This window comes from Scyliorhinus canicula, chromosome 9 (assembly GCF_902713615.1).
Source record: "Scyliorhinus canicula chromosome 9, sScyCan1.1, whole genome shotgun sequence".
Taxonomy (NCBI): Eukaryota; Metazoa; Chordata; class Chondrichthyes; order Carcharhiniformes; family Scyliorhinidae; genus Scyliorhinus; species Scyliorhinus canicula.
In genome coordinates, this window is record NC_052154.1 from 31,469,235 (window position 1) to 31,494,582 (window position 25,348).

A 25,348-nucleotide genomic window follows, 5' to 3' on the forward strand; every position below is an offset into this window, starting at 1 on the left:
CACAAGATAAATTTCTGGAGTAACACATTGAGGAACCAACTCAAGATTGGGCTATTTTGGATTTAGCATTGTGTAATGTGAAAGGGCTAATTAATAACCTTTCTATAATGGATCCTTCGGGTAATAGTGACCATAATATGGTAGAATTCACATTACAGTTTAGTGTGATGTACTTCATTCTGAAACAAGGGTCCTAAATCTGAACAAGAGAAAGTATGAAAGTAGAAGGGGCAAGTTGACTACAGTACATGGTCTACACCAGATACACTTTCCTCTAAAGGACAAACATCCAATAGGAAATGTGAAGCACGTGTAGCTAACAAAAAAATATATAAAGATTGAATTAAATCAAATGAATTGACTTAAAAGAATGCCAGAAAAAGTGGTAAACCTGAGGATTAGGTGCAATTTTGAATCCAGCAAAGGAGGACCAAGAAACTGATTAAAAAAGGGAAAAGTGAATATGAATGCAAACTAGTGAGAAACATAAAGGCAGACTGCAAAATCTTCCTTAGGTATGTGAAAAAGAAGCGGTGGGAGGGGGGGAGGGGGAGGGTTGGCCCGATCAAACTTTAGGAATTACTACTGGGCAGCAAATATAGCCATGATCAGGAAGTGGGTAGTGGGGGGAGAGGTGGCATCATGTAGGGGCACAAGTTTATGAGCACTGGTAACGGCACCTCTGCCATTCTCGCCGGCCCGGTACTCAACAAGTTCGGTGGTGGTGGCAGCTCTGAGGGTTTGGGGGCAGTGGCAGAGCATATGGGAGTGGTAGGAGCGTCGGTGTGGGCTCCAATTTGTGGCAATCACCGGTTTGTCCCGGGGAGGTTGGATGGGGGGTTTCAGAGGTGGCAGAGAGCAGGGATTGAGAGGCTGGGAGATCTGTTTATTGATGGGAGATTCCCTTGTTTGGAGGATCTGGAGGAGGGGTTTGAATTGCTGGGTGGGAATGGGTTTTGCTATCTGCAGGCGAGGGACTTTGTGCGAAGGCAAGTTTCGAACTTTCCGCTTCTACTGCCACAGGGGATACAGGATAAGGTAGTTTCTAGAACGGGGGTGGGGGAGGGGCAGGTCTCGGAAATTTATAAAGAACTTATGGTGTGGGAGAGAACCAAAATTGGGGAGGTAAAGAGTAAATGGGAGGATGAGTTGGGAAAGGAATTAGAGGCGGGTCTGTGAGAGGATGATCTGAGCAGAGTCAATACGTCCTCATTATGTGCCAGGCTCAGTCTGATATAATTCAAGGTGGTTCACCGGGAACACATGACGGTGGCCCGGATGAGCAGGTTCTTTGGGGTAGAGGGCAGGTGTTGTCGATGTGCAGGAGGGCCCGCAAATCATGTCCACATGTTTTGGGCATGTCCGAAGCTAAGGGGATTCTGGCAGGGATTTGCAGATGTCATGTCCACGGTGCTAAAAACAAAGGAAGCACCGAGTCCGGAGGTGCCGATTTTTGGAGTGTCGGAAGACCAGGGAGTCCAGGGGATGAGAGAGCCGACGTTTTTGCCTTTGCCTCCTAGACAGCCCGGAGACTGATCTTATTAGCGTGGAGGGTCTCAGAGCCCCTGAAATCGGGGATATGGGTTAGCGACATGGCTGGGTTTCTCAGGCATGAGAAAATTAAGTTCGTCCTGAGAGCATCAGTGTTAAGGTTCGTCTGGAGGTGGCAGCCTGTTATCGACTTCTTCAGGGAAACTAAACTGTTAGCAGGTACAATGGGGGGGTCGGGGGGAGGTAGGGAATAGGGGGGCAGGCGGAGTTGGTTTAGTTTAGTTCAGTTCAGGCGTGTTCAGCGAGACGAGACGGTGGGACTTTGGAATTGTGTGTATAAGCTGTGTTGGCAGGGTATGGTTGTTGGTTGGGAGGGGTGTTACACACTGAATTATGTTTACATTTGTATTTGTATCTTTTGTTGTTATAAAACCATAAATGCCTTAATAAAATGTTTGTTTAAAAAAAAGGTATGTGAAAAGGAAAAGATTATCTGAGAACCATTACAATTGGAGACAAGAGAATCTATAGTGGAGAACAAGGAAATGGTGGAGGAACTAAACATTTACTTTGTGTCTGATCACAAATTCAGAAAATATCCCAGAAATACTAGGCAACCAAGGGACTTGTGAAACTGAGGCACAAGAAATTAATATTAGTAAATAAGTTGTACTTATTTAAGGGGGTTGATAAATCCCCTGGACCAGATGATCCACATCCCAGAGTCCTGAAGGAGGTGGCTATGGAGAAAATGGATGCATTGGTAGTTATCTTATAAAATTCTGGGTTCCTACAGACTGGAAAGTTGCAAATGTAACTCCACTATTTAAAATGGGAAAGAGTATATAGTACTACAGTCCTGTTAGTTTGACATCAGTAATATGGAAAATGTTAGGATCTATCATTACTGGACATTTAGAAAGTAATGTAAAATTGGGCAGAGTCAACATGAATTATGGGAAATCATGTTTGTCAAACCCGTTGGAGTTTTTTGAGGATGTTACTTGTAGCATAAAGGAGAACCAGTGGATGTGGTGTATTTGGATTTTCAGATTGCTTTTAATTAGGTCCCACACAAGAGGTTAGCAATCAAAATTAGAGCACATGGGATTGGGGAAAATATACTAGTATGGATTGAGAATTGGTCAACAGACAGAAAGCAGAGTAGGAATAAACAGACCATCCTCATGATGGCAGGCTGTTACTCATGAGGGACTGCAAGGATTAATGCGTGGGCCACAGCTGTCACAAACTGATTTGGATGTAGGAGCCAATTACAATATTTCCAAATTTGCTAATGATACAAAACTAGGTGGGAAAGTTGTGAGGAAGATGCAAGAAGGCTTCTAGCGGATTTGGACAGGCTAAGTGAATGGGCAAGAACATGGCAGATGGAATATAATGTGAATAAATGTGAAGTTATCCACTTTGGTAGAAAAAAAGACATGTGGGGCGAATTCTCCATTTGAGAGACTAAGTGCTGATGCTGGGAATGAATTGCAAGTGTTCTATGTGGACGCAAGAAGTGCCAGTCCCAGAGTGATTCAAATCCCATTAATAGGATAGCACCAGCGCCATTTACAACTTGCACAATTCCAATGTATGCTGACCCTCATCCCAGCCAAGTTGATGGCACTGGTTGCACTGGAACATGCCCATTGCATTGTTGGGTCGTCTGGGGCCAGAGGATACCTAGGTGGGTGGGCTAGGGGGCACCCATAAGACTCATGGCGCTAAGTTCCTAGTGGGCAGCCCGCAACATGCACAGCTACATGGCTGTTTTGCAGCTGCAACAATGGCAGTCTGTGCCTGGCCACCTTGACCCCATGGCCCATCTCCTAGCCGCCCCGCTACTCCCCCCGGTCCTGGCAGATGCCTCCCCAGCCAGCGGCACAACTACAGCACACTGTAGCGAAGTTGGACAGTTTGTACCCCCTCCGACAACCTCAGCAGACACGGCACCTGTTTTCCAATTTGAAATACAAATGAACCTCGCCGTCGGTAATTCCACCTGGTTGAGGTGGAACATCATGGAGGACCCGGAAAATGGCAGGTCAGGCCCATTACTGATAGGCCCATGACCTTTACTGTAAAATTTGCATGCTCACACGGCGTGCGGCTTAGATCGCATTCACGCTGCTGTTGCGGGACTGCAGCATGGCATTCCATTTGGCGCCTGGCGCCAACCTCAATTTTCGGCTGACGCTGAATTCTCCACCGAATTGTGTTTCTTGGTTCCAGCGTCTGCCTACGGAGAATCCCGCCCATAATATTTCTTAAATGGTGGAAGCTGGGAAGAGTTGAGAGTCCAAAGGGATCTGGATGTCCTTGTTCATGGGTGTCACTAAAAGTTGGCATGTAATTGCAACAATTACTACGGAAGGCAAATGGTATAGTTAGGAACAATATCTAACTTTTAAGTTGAATGATATATGTGTGTGTTAAGTAAAGTTAGAAAAAGGTTTCAGTTTCATATAGGATTAGTGTGAGCTATGGTGCCTAGAAATCTGGATAGACTTGTGGCTGAAAGGTCAGTCTTTTGGGTTTGTTAATGTTTTAGACATTTTTAATGGGATTTTACAATCCTGACCTTAGAGATGGGTGAAAAAGGGGTTAGGAGTTTAGTGATTTAACTGGGCTGTTGCCCAGTGACATGGTCACAGAAACACAGAGAAAACACAGAAGAGTTCAGTGCGTGCGAGAGTGAAAACAGGGATTTTTCAGTTCTCTGAAAAGAAAAAAAGCACAAGGCTAGTGGGACTGAATAATCAGTTATAGGACTCAATAACATGATCAGGTTAAAGTGTGGCTCTTCTGGGTGTCTCAGGGAGAGATACGAGTTGGGTGAGAATGCTGAAGAATTCACTGGAAGAAAACGTTTTGCATATATGCCAGTCCCAGCCAAGGAGCCTCCAAGTCAAGTTAGTGGTAACTCTTCACTGGTTTTTGTGCCTGTAAACATATTGCTGGTAAACATACACTGGGAAATTGAATCATTTTGCGTTTGTATTGAGATCTTTCAAACCCTTTTGTCTGGTGTAATATAGTTCATTTTTAATAAACATTTTATCCTTTTGTGTTAAAAGTTCATCAGACTCCTGTGAATTGGTTCAATATATTTCCTCCACGGTTTCGAAGAACAAAGCTATGATCTAGCAAGCCAGGTTTCACTCTGGGATGTGACTTGTCCAGGATTAACGATATGTTGGCCTTCATTGCAAGGGGATTGGATGCCTTGCGGTAATTGTACAGAGCCTTGGTAAGACTACATGAGTGTTGTGTACAGTTTTGGTCTCCTTATCTAAGGAACAATGTACTTGCCATAGAGGAGTGCAGTGGAGGTTCACCAGACTAATCCCTGGGATGGGAGGATTGTCTTGCGAGGGAAGACTGATGCTGCTGGGCTTGGATTCTCTGAAGTTTTGAAGAATGAGGGGTGATCTCATTGAAACATACAAGTTTCTCACAGAGGGTGACAGGGTGGATGTAGAAAGGATACTTCTCCTGGCTGTTACATTTAGAAGCTAGGGACATAATCTCTGAAAAAGGGGTCGGCCATTTAAGACTGAGATGAGGAGGAATTTCTTCACTCAGAGGATGGTGAATCTTTGGAATTCTGTATCCCAGAGGACTGCAGAAGCTCAATGATTGAGCATGTTCAAGACAGACATCGATATTCTGAGGACTAATAATATCAAGAAATATGGAGCTAACTCTATCTCTTTTAGTATAGATTCCAATATATATATATATATATATATATATATATAAAATGTTTTCCTGTGCACTTGACCGGTGCAAGCACCATTTAAAATTAATAAATACTTCTGGACATTATGGACATCCCCAAATCTTTTTAAAAGTACAGGAACAGAGAGACGGTTCACATATATAAACGTTAAGGTGGCAGGTAAGTTAATTAAGCTAATAAAAGTCTACGGGATGCTAGGTTTTATAAACACAGGCACACCCAAACCATTAAAAATCATTGGTTAGGTCTCAACTGGAGATCCGATTTCCACTATCGAATTGTGAAAAAAAAAAATCCTTTAAACAGAGATGAACACATTGAACCCATGGCAGACAAATCGCCAAGATACAACATTGTGCATGTCTTCAAGATAAAATGGAAATAAAAACCAGCTTTAGGTTTGCAATTCATAGATTATTCAAATATTGGTAGTGTGGATGAGCAGAGATCTCGGTGTCCACGTACATAGATCCGTGAAAGTTGCCACCCAGGTTGATAGGGTTGTTAAGAAGGCGTACGGTGTGTTAGCTTTTATTGGTAGAGGGATTGAGTTTCGGAGCCATGAGGTTATGTTGCAGCTGTACAAAACTCTGGTGCGGCCGCATTTGGAGTATTGCGTGCAATTCTGGTTGCCGCATTATAGGATGTGGAAGCATTAGAAAGGGTGCAGAGGAGATTTACCAGGATGTTGCCTGGTATGGAGGGAAGATCTTATGAGGAAAGGCTGAGGGACTTAAAGCTGTTTTTGTTAGAGAGAAGGTTAAGACGTGACTTAATTGAGACATACAAGATGATCAGAGGATTAGATAGGGTGGACAGTGAGAGCCTTTTTCCTCGGATGGTTATGTCTAGCACGAGGGGACATAGCTTTAAATTGAGGGGAGATAGATATAGGACAGATGTCAGAGGTAGGTTCTTTACTCAGAGAGTAGTAAGGGCGTGGAATGCTCTGCCTGCAACAGTAGTGGACTCGCCAACACTAAGGGCATTCAAATGGTCATTGGATAGACATATGGACGATAAGCGAATAGTGTAGATGGGCTTTAGAGGGGTTTCACAGGTCGGCGCAACATCGAGGACCGAAGGGCCTGTACTGCGCTGTAATGTTCTATGTCAACCGTAAGCACACACCTCCCACCACGGAGATGCAATAAATGTGTACAATTACTGTGCCACCCGAGTCAAGTAGCTTCAACACCACAATGTGACAGTAAATGAAGCCAACACAATAATTAATATGCTTAACTAGATTTAATAAAAGATACAATACATTTTTAAATGTAAAACAGTGAGTCCATTTTAATTCTTTTCATTGACCTACTTCAGTCAATTTGTAAAATTGCCTTCACGCTTAAAGCATTCGTACAAATGTATTTGGTTTCTGTGATTTTTGAAATCATCAGAAACATTGCCCACATAAAGATCGTAAATATAAAATTCATTTGGTTTAAATTAACCTTTTGCCGTTATATTTACCGCACAGTAAATGCTACTTTAATTAATGCAACTACTGTCTTTACTACTCTGAAAAGGTGATTTTTCAATTTATAAATAGATACAATTTTAGGGATGAAAGTGTGAAATCTGTGAAGGAAGATCAAGCTTCTTATTTTTATCAACACCAATAATAACCTGAGGAAACTATGTAAATGCACGCAAAATGGGAACTGCTTAGCTAATTGGATTTCTATGTCATTATATAACCAGCATTGTAATTACAGTTACGTTTAGCATTATCCATCAAACTATCTATATGTGGCAATCAGTCCAGGTCCACACACAATCAAGAGGTGTGAGGCTAGGGGCATGACATGCTACAAAATCTGAGACTCCGCTTCTGGAAACAGCTCCACCCTCAACATTTTCACAAATGATATCAATGAAGAAGGTGTGCACCGTGATTTTTTTTTACTGCAATGTGCACAAAGATGCTTCTCTAATGTAGAACACACATTAAACAAATGCTAGTACGTTATTTGCACCCCCTCCCAAAAGATTTAGACAGATCTTTATTCAGCATCTTTTTCCGTAAATGGTCATCCGGTGGCATTATTATGGTTAAGTATTATCTTTAAATGTTTGTCAATTAGAATTTTTACAAAAGAGAATCAAGAAAATAACAATGATATTGCCACGGGATGGCCGTTGATGGGAAAGGATGCTGAATGCTGCCATCAATGCATGTTAGTCTACAGTGAAACTTCTAAAAACAAATTAACAAGTAAAATTTGTGAATGTATTAAATTTATTTATGCTGAAGTTCGCAGACTCCGCAAAGTACAGCTAAAGTGGACCAGGAGTCAATTCCACATGGGTATTTTTATACTAATGAAGCAAGAAGCAGGTGGTTGAATGATGTTGAATACGAAACTCTCTTCCTCCAGCAACACAAGTATAAATATACCTTTTATAGAAAACTGTATCCACACACAGCGTTACTGGTTTCAAACAACTTGGAAAATGTTTGCAGAGTCATATCATCATATTCAAGGACTATTGTTGACAACAACCTTTGTTTAATTTACACAATACATAAATAGCTTTACAACATAATGACTGAAAATCCTAGTAAGATATTGAAAAATTGAGAGTCGAGTAGTTGGAAAAAATATTTATTTCTTCTTAACAAATTTTTTTGTTCCAGCATTTGGGTTCATTCTCCTCCTCCCAGCTCCAATTCTGTTATCCCGAATATTTAAGTGGGCAGCTCTGCTGTAGATGTCATTCTCCACGAATGGAGAAACCCCAGCAGTGTAATCAGGGTCAAATACATTTGTCTTTTGCCTAGCTTTTTTGGACAGTCGTTGCTGAGGAAAGCTCTGATCTTCACTCAAATGTGGATTATTGCCATGTTTCCCACCATGTGGTAATGGGAGAGAATACTATTGTAGAAAAAAAAAATTCACTCAAATATACAATTTTAATCAGAATACTTAAGAAATAAATGTATCATGCCAGATTTGGTATTTACAATTAGAGTTTGAAATATGGTCAACTATAGTTTCTCTTAAAAAAGGAAATATTCTTTCCTTCTGAAACAAAAAACTTATATTCCTTTCATTTAATTAGTATTGCGCTTTTAAAAATGATTTCTCTTTTTCCTACAATCTACAATGATAAATGCGGCATGGTGGCACAGTGGTTAGCACTGCTGCCTCACAGCGCCAGGGACCCAGGTTCGATTCCCTCCTTGGGTGACCGTATGTGTGGAGTTTTAACGTTCTCCCGCTGTCTGTGTGCGTTTCTCCCGGGTGCTCCAGTTTCCTCCCACAGTCCAAGGATGTGCAGGTTAGGTGGATTGGCCAAGTTTAATGCATGGGGTCATGGGGATAGGGCGGGAGAGTGGGCCTGGGTAAAGTGCTCTTTCATAGGTTGGTGAAGACTCAATGGGCCGAATGGCCTCTTACACTGTTGGGATCCTATGAAAAGGGGTACGATATCAGCTGATGCAACATTTTCTTAGCTTCCCCATATATCTCGCCAATGCACCCTTCACCTCTCTCCCCACCTCCCCCCTTACTAAGAAATCCAGAAAATAAATTCTGCTGATAAGTGTAGCACCTCCCCCAGAGGTCATTTTCAGTGAAGTATTATTGTTGGACTAGGAACGCAGTGACCCATGGTAATAATCTTTTTATGAAATGAATATGAAGGGAATAGATTTTCCAGTGGGAACTTAAGTAAAGGTTTCACTCAGATCCATGTTTCACTTTCAATTAACCAGCAATTTTCCAAGAGAGAATAAATAGGCAGAACAGAAGGAGTTCACTAACATCGTTTCACATTGAATAATATTCATGAAAAGAAGTGATCTTACCCTCAGTCCTCGTGCATTCAGCACTTTAGGATTTTTTGAAAAATGCATATGAATACTGCCGTCCTCATTTACAGTCACTGCTACCTTCTTCAGAGTCTTGTTACCACAGCTTGGGCAGAATGTCTTGTTCATGTTAGTTGTAGTCCTAGTTGAAGTCAACCAGAAAGGCGCGCTTACACAACACTGAATTTCATCTATTGTCACTCTTCCTTCCTCTTTATTAATATTTACAGAGCATTTATAACCTCTACTGTAGATTTCCTCCAGTGATTCAGAGGCAGAATTACCATCTCAGGCACATGGACCAAGAATCAGGTCAGACCCACAGATCAATAGCTACTTCAGCTGCAGTAGGAATATTACATGTGGCTTTAAGCACTCCTGGACTAGGATGGGAAAATTAATTTCCAATGCACATCAGTACAAATCACAAAACTCCCTCCAGGTCAACAGTGATTCAGAGGGGAATAAAAATGTTTGGCACGGAATATGTTAATTAGAGAGGTGTTCTTTTGCGCTTGGAACTAAAGCACAATATTGAGCCAGTTACCTATGCTATATTTGCCTAGTGATTACACGATACTGTCATTGGGTCAATCAAAGAGTTTTCAGTTTCCAAGAATTGTATCCTTTGACAAGGTTAAAAATCTGTTAAAACACCTCAATTCATAATGGACTGGATACAAACATACCAAAAGAAATATTGGTATGTAGAGTAGGGACCTTCCATCAGGAATCCAATGCTGGCAGAATGGTCTACACCATTGGTTTGATGGTTTCTTATTTCTCCTATAATTCTGGTTTGCTGAAGCCTGCTCCATTCTGGCTTTATATCTCTCCTCAGTTTTTCACTCATCCTCTTAATGCCCCTATTCTCTTATTCAATCCGATATTACATCATGTGACTCACTTCAGCCATTTAACAACATCCCAATTTCCACTTAAACCACTTTAGAGATTGTTTATCTTCTTGCTAGTATCTGTATTCCACCCCCCGCCATTTTAAAATACCATTCAGCTATAATCCCCTCTAGTTTTGATAAAGGGTTCACATCCATAACATTAAATTACTCTGTTCTCCACAGATGCTGGTTAACCTGTTGAAAATTTCAGGTTTACAACAACTGCATTTTGTGCATCTTCGGTGGGAAGGCATGCATTCATTCTCCACGAGATTCACAATTTCTGATGCTTATTGTTGTATATTTTTAGTTTCTCAAAAATCATTCCAATGTAAATCTGCTCAGCACTTACTTGAAACATGCATGACAACGTAGAATATAGTTTCTTGCTTGTTTTATAAGCATTCCTTTTAATGAAATCACATGAAGCCCCATCTGAATAAGGACATTCTGAGAAAAGAAAAACAAGGAACGTACATTTATCATATCCTGTTTTAGAGCAGGTGGTGGCCAACGAACGCTCCATTTCTACTGTAGTGCACAGGCCAGGGGCTCCTGTAAATTGTTTAATGCAACCTTACAAAAGGGGCCAATTTGGTAAAGGCCCACGAGTAGACTTTCTTGCCACTGGACAGACCAGAAGGAATATTGAGTGGTAGCCCACTTAAGCATCTCATGTCCCACAAATAAAATAAATATATTTGTTTCTTGTCATAATCGGTGGAGGGATGAATGTTGGCCAGGAAACCAGGTGAAGAAATAAAGCTTAGGACTAAATAATTTGAATTGTTAGTCCATGTGCAAAATATGTACATAAAACACAAGAGTGTATAGCCCTCCTTCACCTGTGCAACCTTTAATATCTCCACGCGTAATCGTTTTCCAATGAACTTTATTTTCTCCTTTGGCCTCTAGTGGAAGTAGTTGTGTTTTCCATTATTAAAAGTTGTCTCTCCGAAGCTCGTCTTTTATGCCAACCGCTTCCTAGCTCAAGTCTATTGCACTACTGCCTGCAAAGGTTCTCAGGGAACTCTCTGTTATTGTCACTGTACCTCAACCTTTTTAAAGGTCCAAAGAAAACATATTACTCGTTTTACTTCTTCCCTACGTTCCCACGATATGAAACTAAGAACCTTTAAGCCTAATCAGTAATCCTGCTGAACCTTATTCTCTCTTTTTCCAATGATGAGTCAGAATACAGGAGGGAGATAGAGAACTTGGTGGCACATGGTGCAATAACAACCTCTCCCTCAATGTCAGCAAAACTAAGGAGCTGGTCATCGACTTCAGCAAGCAAAGTGTCGTACACGCCCCTGTCTGCATCAATGGTGCCGAGGTGGAGATGGTTAATAGTTTCAAATTCCTAGGTGTAAACATCACCAACAATCTGTCCTGGTCCACCCATGATAGCACTATGGCCAAGAAATCACAGCAGTGCCTATACGTCCTCAGGAAATTAAGGAAACCCGGCATATCCACATTGACTCTTACTGATTTTTACAGATTCACCATAGAAAGCATCCCATCTGGCTGCATCACAGTCTGGTATGGCAACTGCTCAGCCCGTAAGAAACTACAGAGTCGTGAACACAGCCCAGTCCATCAAGCAGACTCGCCTCCCATCCATTGACTCTGTCTACACCTCCCTCTGCTTTGGGAAAGCGGACAGCATAATCAAAGACGCCTCCCAACCCGGGTTATTCTCTTCAAATCGGGCAGAAGATATAAAAGCCCGAGAACACGCACCAACAGATTCAAAAACAGCTTCTTCCCCACTGTTACCAGACCCCTGAATGACCCTCTGATGGACTGAACTGATCTTTCTACACATCATCTCTACAGCTCATAGAATTTTTAGTGCAGAAGGAGGCTATTCGGCCCATCAAGTCTTCACCAGCTCTTGGAAAGAGCACCCTACTTAAGCCCACACCTCCACCCTATCCCCGCAACCCAATAACCTCACCTAACCTTTGGACACAAGGGCAATTTATCAAGGCCAATCCACCTAACCTGCACAGCTTTGGACTGTGGGAGGAAACCGGAGCACCCGGAGGAAACTCACGTAGACATAGGGAGAACGTGCAGACTTCACACAGTGACCCAAGCCAGGAATGGAACCTAGGACCCTGGAGCTGTGAAGCAACTGTGCAAACCACTGTGCTGCCCTGTAGTTGCAGCACTATATTCCATGTGCTTCACCTGATATCTATATATTTACATTGTGTATTTATCGTATGTCCCATGTTTTTCATATATGGAGCGATCTTCCTGGACAAGACACAGAACAATACTTTCCACGGTACTCTAGTACACGTGACAATAAATCTAAATCTATCAATCTGTGTGGTAGCTTGCTCTATGAGCCTCAGCCCCATATCTTCACAATATAAAATTAAGTTAAATTATGTCTGTAACCTCTAATCATCTCTATTCATCCCTGGGATGTAGGTAGATTCACCAATTCAATGGGAGCTTGAATGAGTGTACATCATTTGTGGGAGCATGTTAACATCGAAGATTTCAAAAGGTTTTTAAGTGCGAGTATAACATGTTTCCTGATAAATAATTTTAAAACTTAAAAGTAAAAAAAAATCTATTACCTGCATGGAAAAATCTGTAGTCATACAACCAACTTTGACATCTGCTACTGTCTCAGAGCAGCCCATATCCTGGTGGATTTGCTGAATATTACTAGGCGTTATCCACCCATCATCATCAGCATCATCATCCTCCTCGCTTTCATCCTGTTCTTCTTGCTGTTGTTCAAATGGTCTCCCTCTTGAAATGCAGAAATTCTCTTTTCCCTGTTAAATAATACAGGTTAGCACATCGGTTTCTGGTTAGGCAACAAAGAATTACAATTGAATTTGTTTCTCAAAGACTAAAGATTAGCTTACATTCAATGTTTTTCCAAAAACATTATAACTTTAGTTTATTTAAACAACATAATAAAACCCCAAAATTAAATACTGCAAATATGGAATAATACACAGAAAATAACACAAACACTCTGCAGGTCAGAGTTAACATTTCAGGTCGATGACATTTAATCAGAATAGCAGTTTACCAGAAAGTCTAGAAGATCTTCTTCAATGCTCGGCAGAGGGTTTCTCCAATACTGAAAGGCATTGAATTCTGATGAATCAACCACAGTCAATTCACTGGAGTGTTTTGTTCTGGTGGAACTGCAAGCTTCCTCTGCATCTAAAGGGAGTGAACAAGTTCCCTTTGGACGAGCTTCTTCCGGACGCTGCTGCACAAAAAGAAGATGCTTTTCACGGTTTCTGACATTAACAAAAAACATCACAGCCTCGAACACAAACGTTTCCATATCACACTATTTAAATGCTGAGCACTATGCAGGAACGCTGTGCCAAGCAATTCTATGTGGATGCGCAAATCAACATAATCTCAACTGACTCAAATCTAAACAGATTCAGATCCAAAATAAATCCCTCCCCCCATCTCAATTTAAGGGAGGCAACAGTTTTCAATCAGGCAATCCACGGGCAATCGCAAATCTAGACAGGTTGTTTGAACGCGGAGGGCATAGCAGTGAAGTTTAATTCCGTCTTCATCCAATCTTTTATACAAAGAAGGAATCTGACTTTTTTTTCCCACCCCCTTTTCTGGTCCTGGTTTAGACCAGCTAACTCAGCATTTTCTGGGAATCAAACCAAACCATCTGGTTCTCCTATTGATTAAACTGGCAAGGGAGTTAATTTTAGCACAAGAAATCCATAGCAAAATCTGGTCTAACTTAATCAATTCTGAACAGTGTTGACTTTGACTTAATACCACGATCCTCCCAACTACAAGCCCTTTCTTTCTTCCCCCTAATTTCCCTTTGCCCTACTGCTTCAGTTTCTGTCTTCAGCTTCTAATTTTAAACTGTTATTTTAAATAATAGCCTAGTTCCACACCCCAAATTCAATGCTAGATTAGCCCATTTCATTCTAAAGTTGAATTCAGTAAAATTCAACTGGATAAAGTACAGTAAAGCACTGGGATACAAAACGCAGGAGGATGTCTGCATTTGGCAGATGTACCTAAAAATCTTTATATTCATGCTCCACTCCAGTTCAGCATATAATCTAGACTGAGATTTTAGTGAGACAGTACTTTTAGACCAGGTGTTCTATTTCTCCAAGCAGGGAGATCTTTTTCATAGAAGTTTTTCATGGAGTTCTCCCAATATCTGATCAACATCTGACCAATTTCACCTTCAACCAAAACCAGCAAAACAGAATTACCGGTCATCCTTCTTATTTGCTCTTTCTGGAATCTCGTGCAAAATGGCTGTCACATTTATCACAAAGCCACCGTGATTACGATTTTTTCTTTAATGTTCTATACATTGATCATGGAGATTAGGAATACTGTGTATATGAAACTATCAATTGGTTGTTGTTTGAAATACAATTCATAAAGTTTTTACAAGATTCTAAACAATGCATTTTCTTTACCTTAGATGGCAGATGAAAGCCTGCTATGTTGATCAGCGACTCTGGGTGTCTTAAAGTGGTACTCACTTCAACCTAACCAAAAAATAAAGCAAGAACAATTTGGATTTTCCATAATTGTGATTTTTTTTTTTGTTTACTTGAACATATCTGTCTAGCATTTCTATTGCACAAAGTAAACACTGGGCTGCCGACACGAGACATGTATATTTTTAAGCAACGAGAATTGCAATGCAACACCTGACAATGACATTACAAATGGCAGCACGGTAACATTGTGGATAGCGCAATTGCTTCACAGCTCCAGGGTCCCAGGTTCGATTCCGGCTTGGGTCACTGTCTGTGCGGAGTCTGCACATCCTCTCCGTGTGTGCGTGGGTTTCCTCCGGGTGCTCCGGTTTCCTCCCACAGTCCAAAGATGTGCAGGTTAGGTGGATTGGCCATGATAAATTGCCCTGAGTGTCCAAAATTGCCCTTAGTGTTGGGTGGGGTTACTGGGTTATGGAGATAGGGTGTTGACTTTGACTTAATACCAAGATCCTCCCATCTCTATCAATAGTACCTTGGGTAGGGTGCTCTTTCCAAGAGCCGGTGCAGACTCGATGGGCCGAATGGCCTCCTTCTGCACTGTAAATTCTATATATATCTATATAAATGCCAACACGTGTTCATTGCACTGGGCTCAGCCTACACTGGCACAGAAAGTTTCTGCAGATTTTTAATAAACGATTTATCCATTGTGTGCATGCACAGTTGGTCCACAGTACGTAACTTTTATTTCCTTAGGAAACAAGCAATTTTTACCATGAATCAGTGGCCAGTGTCAGTTATTAGCCCTGTTTCACACCTTCAATTCTGGGCCCAATTTTAATTCCGCAATAACCGAACGAGCAATCAAATTAAATGGTTTTGGATCATGCAAGCCGGTGTGTTACATTAATACTCAAAAATACTGGCCAAAGTTCATTGGATGGAAAATTAATGGGCCAGCTGTTTTTTTTGTCTGCTCATCAGACTCCTAAGATCTTAATTTAGAATCTTAAAAATATCCACCATATTTAAACGAAGCTCACTGATATGCTAAAATGTTTTGTGTACAGTATATGCACCTCAAAACAAGTAACAAGCCTCATAAAATGAAATGGTTTTCCACAATGCAATCATTCAGATGAACAGCTCCACATTTTACATGATGTAGCAATGTATCTGCAGTCCTTACGTGCAACTATAGATGTCAGAGGGTGTTGCTGTGCAGACAGTACAAGAGCCCGTCAATGAACAAAGTTCAAGGTAACAGATGACTTACTTTTTGTGCAGGTTCTTTTTTCAAGTGGCCAATTCCCACAAATTCAGCTTCAAGCTGATAGGTTAGTGCCAGAACCTTAATGTCAGTTGCTGAGAGACTGGGATAGTCTCCAGTTCTTTTGGAAAACTCGGTTACTGTGAAGGCAATATTGAAAAAACAATTTGAATAGAATCTTTGAATCTTATGAACAAACTTGCATTTATGTAATGCCTTTCACAAACTTGTAATTAGTTTTGAAGTGTTATGCCCCAGACCATTTCTCCACAGCAAGGTGTACAGCAATGAGATGAGTGACCAATTCATCTGTTTTGGTGCCTTCAGAGACCTCAACCCCAGAACTCCCTTCTTTTCTTCAAACAGTAACACGGGGACCTTTTATGTTAAATTAAACAAGTGGTTCTCAAAGCGTGGCCCGCAAGTGTCCTCCAAACGATTCACGGGTTGGTTCAAAATACGAGTCACTGGTGCACAGCGCCATAGCTGACACCGCATGAGTCATCGTAAGCGCAAGCAACAATGTAGACTGTTACAACGTACAACAAGCACTGAGTTTTCCCAGTGTCCTCTGTTCTTGATTTTCCAATATGTGGACGAGAAACAAAGTGGCTGAATGTGGAGCCCGACATGAGAATGAAACTCTCCAGCTTGGGACCAGGCTTCACCTTGTTGAAACAATAAGCAAAATACTGTGGATGCTGGGATATGAAAGCAGAAGAGGACACTGGGAAAACTCAGCAGGTCCGCCAGCATCTATCAGGAGAGAAACAGAGTTAATGCTCCAAGTCCGTAGGGCCTTCATCAGAACTGAAAGGAGGGAGAATGTGTTAGAGCAAAAGAAACTGCAGCAAAAAGTAGCAACTTGGTGATGGGTCATGTGAAGGAGAGAGTACATCTCTGGTTTAGCTCACAAGGCTAAATCGCTGGCTTATAAAGCAGACCAAGCAGGCCAGCAGCACGGTTCGATTCCCGTACCAGCCTCCCCGGACAGGCGCCGGAATGTGGCGACTAGGGGCTTTTCACAGTAACTTCATTGAAGCCTACTCGTGACAATAAGCGATTTTCATTTCATCTTAGCTCAGTCCGCAAACATGATCCCAACCATCATGTTGCTTGCAATTTAACACAGCAACTTGCTCACAAGCCCACATGTCTGTCCTTGGCCTGCTGCAAAGCTCCAGTGAAGCCCGGTGCAGGCTGGCGGAGCAGCATCTCATCTTCCAGTTGGACACATTGCAGCCCTCAGGACTCGATGTTGAGTTCAGCAACTTGATTTTGCCCTTTCTCCTCCATCTTAAAGCACCCCCCCCGCGCTTTTTTAAATATCCCAAACATATATTACTATTACTAGTTGTTCTTCTTAAAGTTGCTACTACTTGTTGCTCTTTAACATAGTCTCCCTCCTTTCAGTTGTGACGAAGGGTCTATGCCTCGAAACGTTAACTCTGTTTCTCTCCCAATTAATGCTGGCAGACCTGCTGAGATTTTCCAGCATCTTCGATCTTGTTTCACCTGCCTCATCAAAAGCAGCACTGTTCCATTAATTCTGATTAGCTTTTTTTTGTGCTTTCAAGTGATAATGGGTGGGGTTGGACCAGAAGATGGTCCATGAGGTCTTTTGCCCTGCCTAAGTTGTCCACAGATGTAACAGTGTAAGAACCACTGACTTAAACTAACAGACAGAACTTCAATGTATCAATTGAGAGAGCAACCAGGCAACTAACCCTCGGTGCACTTATTAGATAGTGCATTGAATCCACAAACTTCTAACTCAAGAGGCAAGAGTCCTCCCATTAAATCAAGCTGACAGCCTACATTTTTGCTAGATATAGAAACATAGCCATTTAGCTCCTTGAGCCGGTTTCACTATTCATGGTTTGTCTGTGACCTAACTCCACATAACTGTTTTTCCCACATCCTTCATTAACTTAACAAAAATTGATTAATTTCAGATTTAAAATGAACTGGCCTTGTATAAGCTTGTAGAAGAAAATTCCAGACTTCTATCACCTTTTGCATGTCGAGGCACTTCCTCATTTCAATTCCAAAAGGCCTGGATCTAACGTTTAGACGATGTCACCTGGTCCTTGACTCCTCAACCAACTGAAAAAGGTTCTTTCTATCCACCTTTTTCCTTAATATCTTGAAAACGCCAATTGAATCACATTATAACTGTCGAAATTCTTTGTAATGTCTCCCCATAAATGTAACTCTTAATCCAGGTATGAATTGGGTAAATCTATGCTGCACTTAATTCAAAAACCATTATACCTTTCTACAGTGAGGTGCCTTAACTGAACACAGGACAGCAGGTGTGCAAGGGCTGCATAGCTGTAACATGACTTTTACCCACTTGTATCTAATCCTCTAGATATAAAGGCCAGCATACCATTAACATTTCAGGTTATTTCCTGTTATATTTTTTAAAACACTTCCTGCTATCCTGCGTCAGTTTACCCAATTGCAGATTTGTCTAATTTGCCTGTGCAGAGTCTCGGTCTCTTCCTTGTGACATCAGCCGTATCTAAATCTGGAATCTTAGTATCTATTTTACATTTCTCACTTTCAAACACAATCACACTATGATTGTCGTTAGAAAAATGTTCACCTTCCACTAATAGCGGCGGGTCATGGCCGGAGATAAATGGTTACTGAGCTCGCCTACATAACAAGAGTCTTTGCAAATCAATCCACTGGGCATGAAGCATTTTGGGCTGCTTCTGATAATGAGTGACATAAATGCAAGAGTTTTCTTTCCTTTGTTACACAATGGTATACATTTTGTTTAAAAATTGAAACCACAAAAAAAAAGCAAGAACTCAACACTTTATACTAAGTAAATCACTTAGGAGGGCAAAAAAAACTCACCTTTTTGGATATATTCAGGAAATGGTTCTTTAAATTTGAGCTGGTATGGTAAAACTGCCAGCCTTCGTTTAGTTTCCTTGTCCCGTATTTCATTCACAACCTCCCTTAGTGTGTAGATGTTTTTTCCAAACTCCTAAGACCAATAATAGTAAGAGCGATAATGCAAAGACAGTGATTTCCATTGACTTTATCTCACAAGTCAAACGTTATTAATTTGATAAAACCTGGCTTTCAACGATTGAATGTATAACCAAAAATCTGTGAGCTTAGAATGCCTTTCTTCAAATATCGTTCTTCTGCTGCAGTTAAATGGTGGGCAGCATTAAAAATGACAATGGAGGATGAATGGATAGAAAAGATTCCATGGCACTATTTGAACTGAAGGGTACTCTTGATGTCCACATCAACTTTTCTCCTTCAACTATTACCAAACACAGATAACCTGCTCATTCATCCCTTTTGCCATTTATACCTTGCTATATACAAATTAAATTCCCCATTTACCTATATAACAAATATTACATGGAGTGTGGTTAAATGGTTTAAAATTTCTTACCAAGGTACTTACTTTTACAGTTTTTACTTACGCATTTGCTTCTTCCCGCCCCACTATCTCGTTATTTTTCTATCTATTTCTTCCACCATTCCCACAGGTTTTCTTTACACTCATTTCATTTTTTAATCCCAATTTTCAAATTACTTTTACGAAAGCAACATGCTGTGGTTGCCCCAAGTGCTGGAAATACTCAACGGGTCTGGCAGCATCTGTGGTGAGAGAAACAAGCGAGTGAACATTTCAGGTTCTGATGATAGGCCATCGACTTGAAACATTAACCTGGTTCGTCTCTCCACAGATGCTGCCAGACCTGCTGAACATATTTCCTGTACTTTCTGTTGAAATGGCTTTTTTTCATTTTGCATCACCTTACAGCTAGAGAATTAGTAGATGATTGTGTAGTCTGTACTAGCAAAATAAAGGCAGCTCGATTCTGCATATTTAACAAGTATCAATTTATTCCACGTCACCTTTGATAACCATAACCGATCGCAATGTCTCAAATGAAATTGGAAATGCAAAACTTAACAACTTTTTCCACTTGAACATAAGAGTTATAACTCTGCATCCTTAAAAACATTTTTTTTTTTAAATGCAAAAAAGTACAATTATATATTTTCATCCTACTTAGCAAACATTTGTTCACTCAGTAGCCCAGTGATTCAATGCATTGTAATGTTCTTCTGAGGCCATCCCCACAGGCAGGGTCCAGAATGTGCTGAATTGGCCACTTTTAGCTGGGATGATAGATGCTATAAACAGCCTCAGTGTTTATAAAAGTGAGTGGACAAAAAAGTCACATCTCACAGCCTGGGGAAAATCCATGGGGTTATCACATCTATTATTTTAGATCAGACACGGGAAGCTTCAAAACTGTTAACCTGACAAGTGTCTAACTTTTAAAATACAAGATCACAGAGGCTATGATTTTTTATAGCAGCCTCTTTTCTGCACCCCATTCAGATTTTGGTTTGCCAAAAGGCTGCACTCACAATACCCAGTGAATCATAGAATCTCTACAGTGCAGGAGGCTATTGGGCACATCGAGTCTGCACCGACCCTCTGCAAGAGGACCCTATCTACGCTCACTCTCCCACCCTATCCCTGTAACCCCACCTAATGTTGGACACCAAGGGGCAATTTAGCATGGCCAATCTACCTAACCTGTGCATCTTTGCAGGTACCCCTCGTGTCATTCCAAGTGCAGATATATTCTATCTCTCAGAATTATTACCAGTAACATCCCCACCACCGAGGTTAGGCTGACTTGCCTATAATTTCCTGATCCATCCTACTTCCCCTTTTTCATAATGGGATCTGTTAGCAGTCCTCCAGCACCTCAGCTGCAGCCAGAGAAGATTTGAAAATTACTGCCAGTACCCCCGATATCTTACCTCCCTCAACAGCCTGCCATACATCTCATCCGGGCCTGCGGATTTATCCACTTTAAAGTCTGCTAAACCTGCGAGTGCCTCCTCTCTCTCGGTTAGTTTCTTCTAATATTTCACAGTCCTCCACCCTGATGTCTACACCTGCGTCGTCCTTTTCCATTGCAAAGACTGACGCAAACTATTAATTGAGGACTGCACCCACATTTTCTGGGTCCACATACAGACTACCTTCATGGTTCCTAACTGGCCCTACTCTTTCCCTTGTTATTATTTTGCTCTTTATATATTTTAAAAACATCTTTGGGTTTTCCTTTGTTCGACCTGCCAAAACTTTTACATGCACTCTCTTAGCTTTCCTAATTTCCTTTATAAGTTCACCCATGCTCTTTTTACACTCATGCAGAGACTTTGCCATATTGAGCCCTGGCTATCTCCCATAACCATCTCTTTTTTCCTAATCCTGACCTAACAATGCAAAAGCAGGCCATTCGGCCCATCAAGTCTACACCCACCCTTTGAAAGAGAACTCTAACTAGGCCCACACCCGCCCTAACCTGTACATCTTTGGACACTAAAGGGGCAATTTAGCATGGCCAATCCACCAAATTTGCACATCTTTGGACTGTGGGAAAAAAACAGGAGCACCCGGAGGAAACCCATGCAGGCATGGGGAGAAAGTGCAAACTCCACAGTCACCCAAGGCTAGAATTGAACCCCGATCCCTGGCGCTGTGAAGCAGCAGTGCTAAACCACTGTGCTGTCCTGGTTCTCTAGTCTTGGTCCCACCCTTTGTCTTTCAGGAAACATATTGCCCTGAGCACTTGCTATCTCCTCCTTGAAGGCCTCCCATTGCTTGGAGACCGTTTTATGTGCAAGTCGCTGCTCCATGGGCCAAATCATATCTTATCTTCATAAAATTATCTTTTCTCAGTTAAGAACATTTATTCCTGGTCCATAATTGCCTTTTCCATAAGTATCCTAAGTCTGACTGAATTATGTAAGTCTTACAACACCACATCATGACTGAATTATGGTCATTATCTCCAAAATGCTCGCCTACTGATAAAACGTCCAGCTGTCCGGAATCATTTCTGAATATTAGGTCTTGAATTGCCTCCTCTCTTGTTGGCCTTTCTACGTACTGGCTCAAAAGGTTCTCCTGGATGCAATTTAAAACTGTTGCTCCCACCCTACCTTGCAGTTAATAATTGGGTGGTTACAATCCCCTCCTATTATTATTAATTAGAAATATTAATTATTTTTCTACATCTTTCCAAAAAAAAAATTTCCTTATAAATTTGGAACACCTAATTATTTTTTCCAATTAAGGGGCAATTTAGCGTGGCCAATCCACCTACCCTGCAGTTCTATTTGGGTTGTGGGGTTGATAACCATGCAGACACGGGGACACTGTGCAAACTCCACATGGACAATGACCCGGGTCCAGGATCGAATCCGGGTCCTCAGCGCCGTGAGGCAGCAGTGCTAACTACTGCACCACCATATTGCCCCTAACTTTCCTAAATTTCATTACATATTTGATCCTCTCTCTGACTGTTTGAGAGACTATAGTGCACACCTAACAGCCTCTTGTGTTTTTTATTTCTATCCAAATGGCCTCATTTGATGATCCTCCTCACTGCTATAATTGATCCCTTAATTAATATTGCAACCCTGCCCTCCTCTTTCATCCCCCTCTCTATCTCATTTGAATACTCTGTAATCAGGAATGTTAAGCTGCCAATCCTGCCCATCTTTCAGCCAGGTCTTGGTCATAGAAATTACATCAGACTCCAACGTGCCTACTTGTGCCATCAGCTCATCTGTCCTATTCCTCAGGCTCCTTGTATCAACATATCTCATTTGTCTTGCTAGATTCACGGGCGGAATTCTCCGCAGGGGGCCGAATTCGTGAAGGCCGTCGTGAACTCGGCCGAGGTTCACGACGGCCTCGGAGCCCGTTCCCCGCACCTAATTCACTCCCACCCGGGGGGGGGCTAGGAGCGGGCCTCCGTCTTTCTCGGCAGCAACCTCGTCACGCCGAGAATGTGAAGACATCCGCGCATGCGCGGGTTGCCGGTTCCAACCCGCGCATGCGCGGATGACTTCATTGCGCAGACGGCACGAACCCGCGCATGCGCGGTGGCCGTCTTTCTCCTCAGCCGCCCGGCCAGACGTGGCGGTTTGACCTTGCCGGGCGGCGGAGGGGAAAGAGTGCGTCCGTTTTGGATGCTGGCCCGACGATCGGTGGGCACCGATCGCGGGCCTGTCCCCTCCCGAGCACAGTCTTGGTGCTCCTGTCCCAATCGGGCCTCGAGATGCCCCAAACGGACATCTGCCGCCCGTTTCACCAATGCAGCGACCAGGTGTGTTTGCCGCCGTTGCGAAACGGGCGTGAAGGGCCGGCCGCTCGGCCCATCGGGCTCAGAGAATCGGCGTTTGCCGGGGGGGGGGGGTTGAGAGAATCGCGGGGGGTGCTGAGAGAATCGCGGGGGGTGCAAAAAATGTCAGGGGCCCCTCCCGCGATTCTCCCAGACCGCGTGGGGAGCGGAGAATCACATCTTTCTTATCTAGCCTAAGGGCAGCACGGTAGCACAGTTGCTTCACAGCTCCAGGGTCCCAGTTTCGATTCCCGGCTTGGATCACTGTTTGTGCGGAGTCTGCATGTTCTCCCTGTGTCTGCATGGGTTTCCTCCGGGTGCTCCGGTTTCCTCCCCCAGTCCAATGGTTTGCAGGTTAGGTGAATTGGCTATGCTAAATTGCCCCTAGTGTCCAAAAAAAGGTTAATTGGGGTTATGAGGACAGGGTGGAGGTGTGGGCTTAGGTGGGGTGCTCTTTCTAAGGGCTGGTGCGGACTCGATGGGCTGAGTGGCCTCCTTCTGCACTGTAAATTCTATGATTCTAGCCTGCTTCCTCTGCTTTTCAGATTCACTTTCTGGTGTTTTAGCTTCTAATTCCATCCCAGCTTCTCTGCCCTCTGAACTACTTGTCAGGATCCTACCCTCCTGCCAATTTAGTTTAAATCTGCCCTGATAGCACTCCCAAACCTCCCCATGAGAACGTTGGTCCCGTTTCTGATCAGATGTAATCTGTCCAACTTGTACACGTCTCCCAGAAATCTAAAGACCCCCCTCCTGCACCACCTCTCCAGCCATGTATTCATTCATCTGCTCTATCCTATATACACTATTGCATGGGACCGGGAATAATATGGAGATTGCTACCTTTGAAGTGCTGCTTTCAAAATTTGCAGGATCTAATCAAGTCATTGGTCCCAATGTGGCAGCACGGTGGCACAATGGTTAACACTGCTGCCTCATGGCACCAAGGGCCCAGGTTCAATTTCAGCCTTGCATGACTGTGGAGTTTGCATGTTCTCCCCATGTCTGCGTGGGTTTGCTCTGGGTGCTTCAGCTTCCTTTAACAGTCCAAAGATGTGCAGGTTAGCTGATTTGGCTATGCTAAATTGCTCCTTGGTGCCCAAACATTAGGTGGGCTTAGGTGGGGTGTTCTTTTGGAGGGCTGGTGCAGACTCAATGGGCCGAATGGCCTCCTTCTGCACTGTAGGGACTCCATGGACCACGACACCTGGCTGCTCGCCCTTCCCCCCTCAGAATGCCCTACAGCAGTGTTTGGTTTTCCAGTCCTCCTCCATTTGAATCTTTAGACCATTCCACACACAGGCCCCAATTGATGGACAAGTGTTCTGGCAGGGATTGCTACAACTGAATGGATTGCTACATCTGCTGGGCCGCGACATTCTAAATTAGAGGCTGCGAAGGACGTGACGAGAGCCGTTCAGTCCCAGGCCCAGCACCCGAAAAACAAAGGCAAGACGGTTTACAACCGCATACAGGCTTTCTGCAATGCAGTCGCTGCTCACCGACCTGGAGTGGCGCGTTCTTTAAGAAAGCTCCAGCATCTGCTACGACATGCTCCACTGTAGTGATCACCATCTTCCCGTCTAGCACTGTCCAATCATCAGTAACATCACTGAAAGCCAGTGAACTATCAGCCCATTGGCCAATTCAACATGCCTCGAGAACCCAGCACCGAGCTGTTGCCATTCACCTTGTTTTGATTTAATTGGCCAGTGATAGGGAACGGGAGGGGAACAGTATCCAAAGCTATTTACACATTGGTGTCGTGCCTAGAAAGTATCATTCTGGAAACTGTTAGCAACGACCTCTTTATTTAATGCATTGAATCATAAACTTAAGGATCTTTATTTTGAAGTTATTTTGACAGCAAATGTGGATGTCAAAATTTAAATCGTCATTAAATCCAGATCGACCAAATTTTACAATTCCTGAAAGGTCGCCATGAATTCAGTATAAAACAAACTTGTGTTTAACGCAATGAGAGAGAGATAAACAGAACAGAAGATCAGTAGCACAGTGGTTAGCACTGTTGCTTCACAGCGCCAGGACCCAGGTCCCGGCTTGGGTCACTGTCTGTGGGGAGTCTGCACGTTCTCCCCGTGTCTGCTCTGGTTTCCTCCAGATGCTCCGGTTTCCTCCCACAAGTCCCGAAAGAAGTGTTGTTAAGTGAATTGGACATTCTGAATTCTCCCTCTGTGTACCCGAAGAGGTGCCAGAAAGGTGCAACTAGGGGATTTTCACAGTAACTTTATTGCAGTGTTAATGTAAGCCTACTTATGACAATAATAATAAGATTAATGTTTGAGGTGGATGACCTTTTGTCAGGACTGGGATGTGATAGGTTTTAAGCATCTGAAAGGGGAGAAGGTGGGAAAAGGAACAACAGGGAAACTTTGGGTTAGGGTTTGAAGGCAGCAGAAGTTAA

General features: G+C 42.6%; 1 protein-coding gene across 2 annotated transcripts; it reads right to left on the minus strand.

Moving 5' to 3' along the window:
• Positions 1 to 6,474: 6,474 nt before the first annotated feature.
• On the minus strand, positions 6,475 to 24,564 carry nob1 (NIN1 (RPN12) binding protein 1 homolog). 2 transcript variants are annotated; one of them, XM_038806418.1, is made up of 9 exons: positions 24,430 to 24,564; positions 18,596 to 18,728; positions 15,731 to 15,864; positions 14,428 to 14,499; positions 13,029 to 13,211; positions 12,562 to 12,765; positions 10,314 to 10,411; positions 9,060 to 9,204; positions 6,475 to 8,124 (listed from the first exon to the last, which is right to left on the minus strand). In XM_038806418.1, the coding sequence occupies exons 1-9, from the start codon at positions 24,496 to 24,498 to the stop codon at positions 7,855 to 7,857; spliced, it is 1,308 nt and encodes a 435-aa protein (XP_038662346.1). In that variant the 5' UTR covers positions 24,499 to 24,564; the 3' UTR covers positions 6,475 to 7,854. The 2 variants fall into 2 exon arrangements, with proteins under 2 accessions (XP_038662346.1, XP_038662345.1); XM_038806417.1 differs by having other exon boundaries at positions 13,029 to 13,214.
• Positions 24,565 to 25,348: the final 784 nt, after the last annotated feature.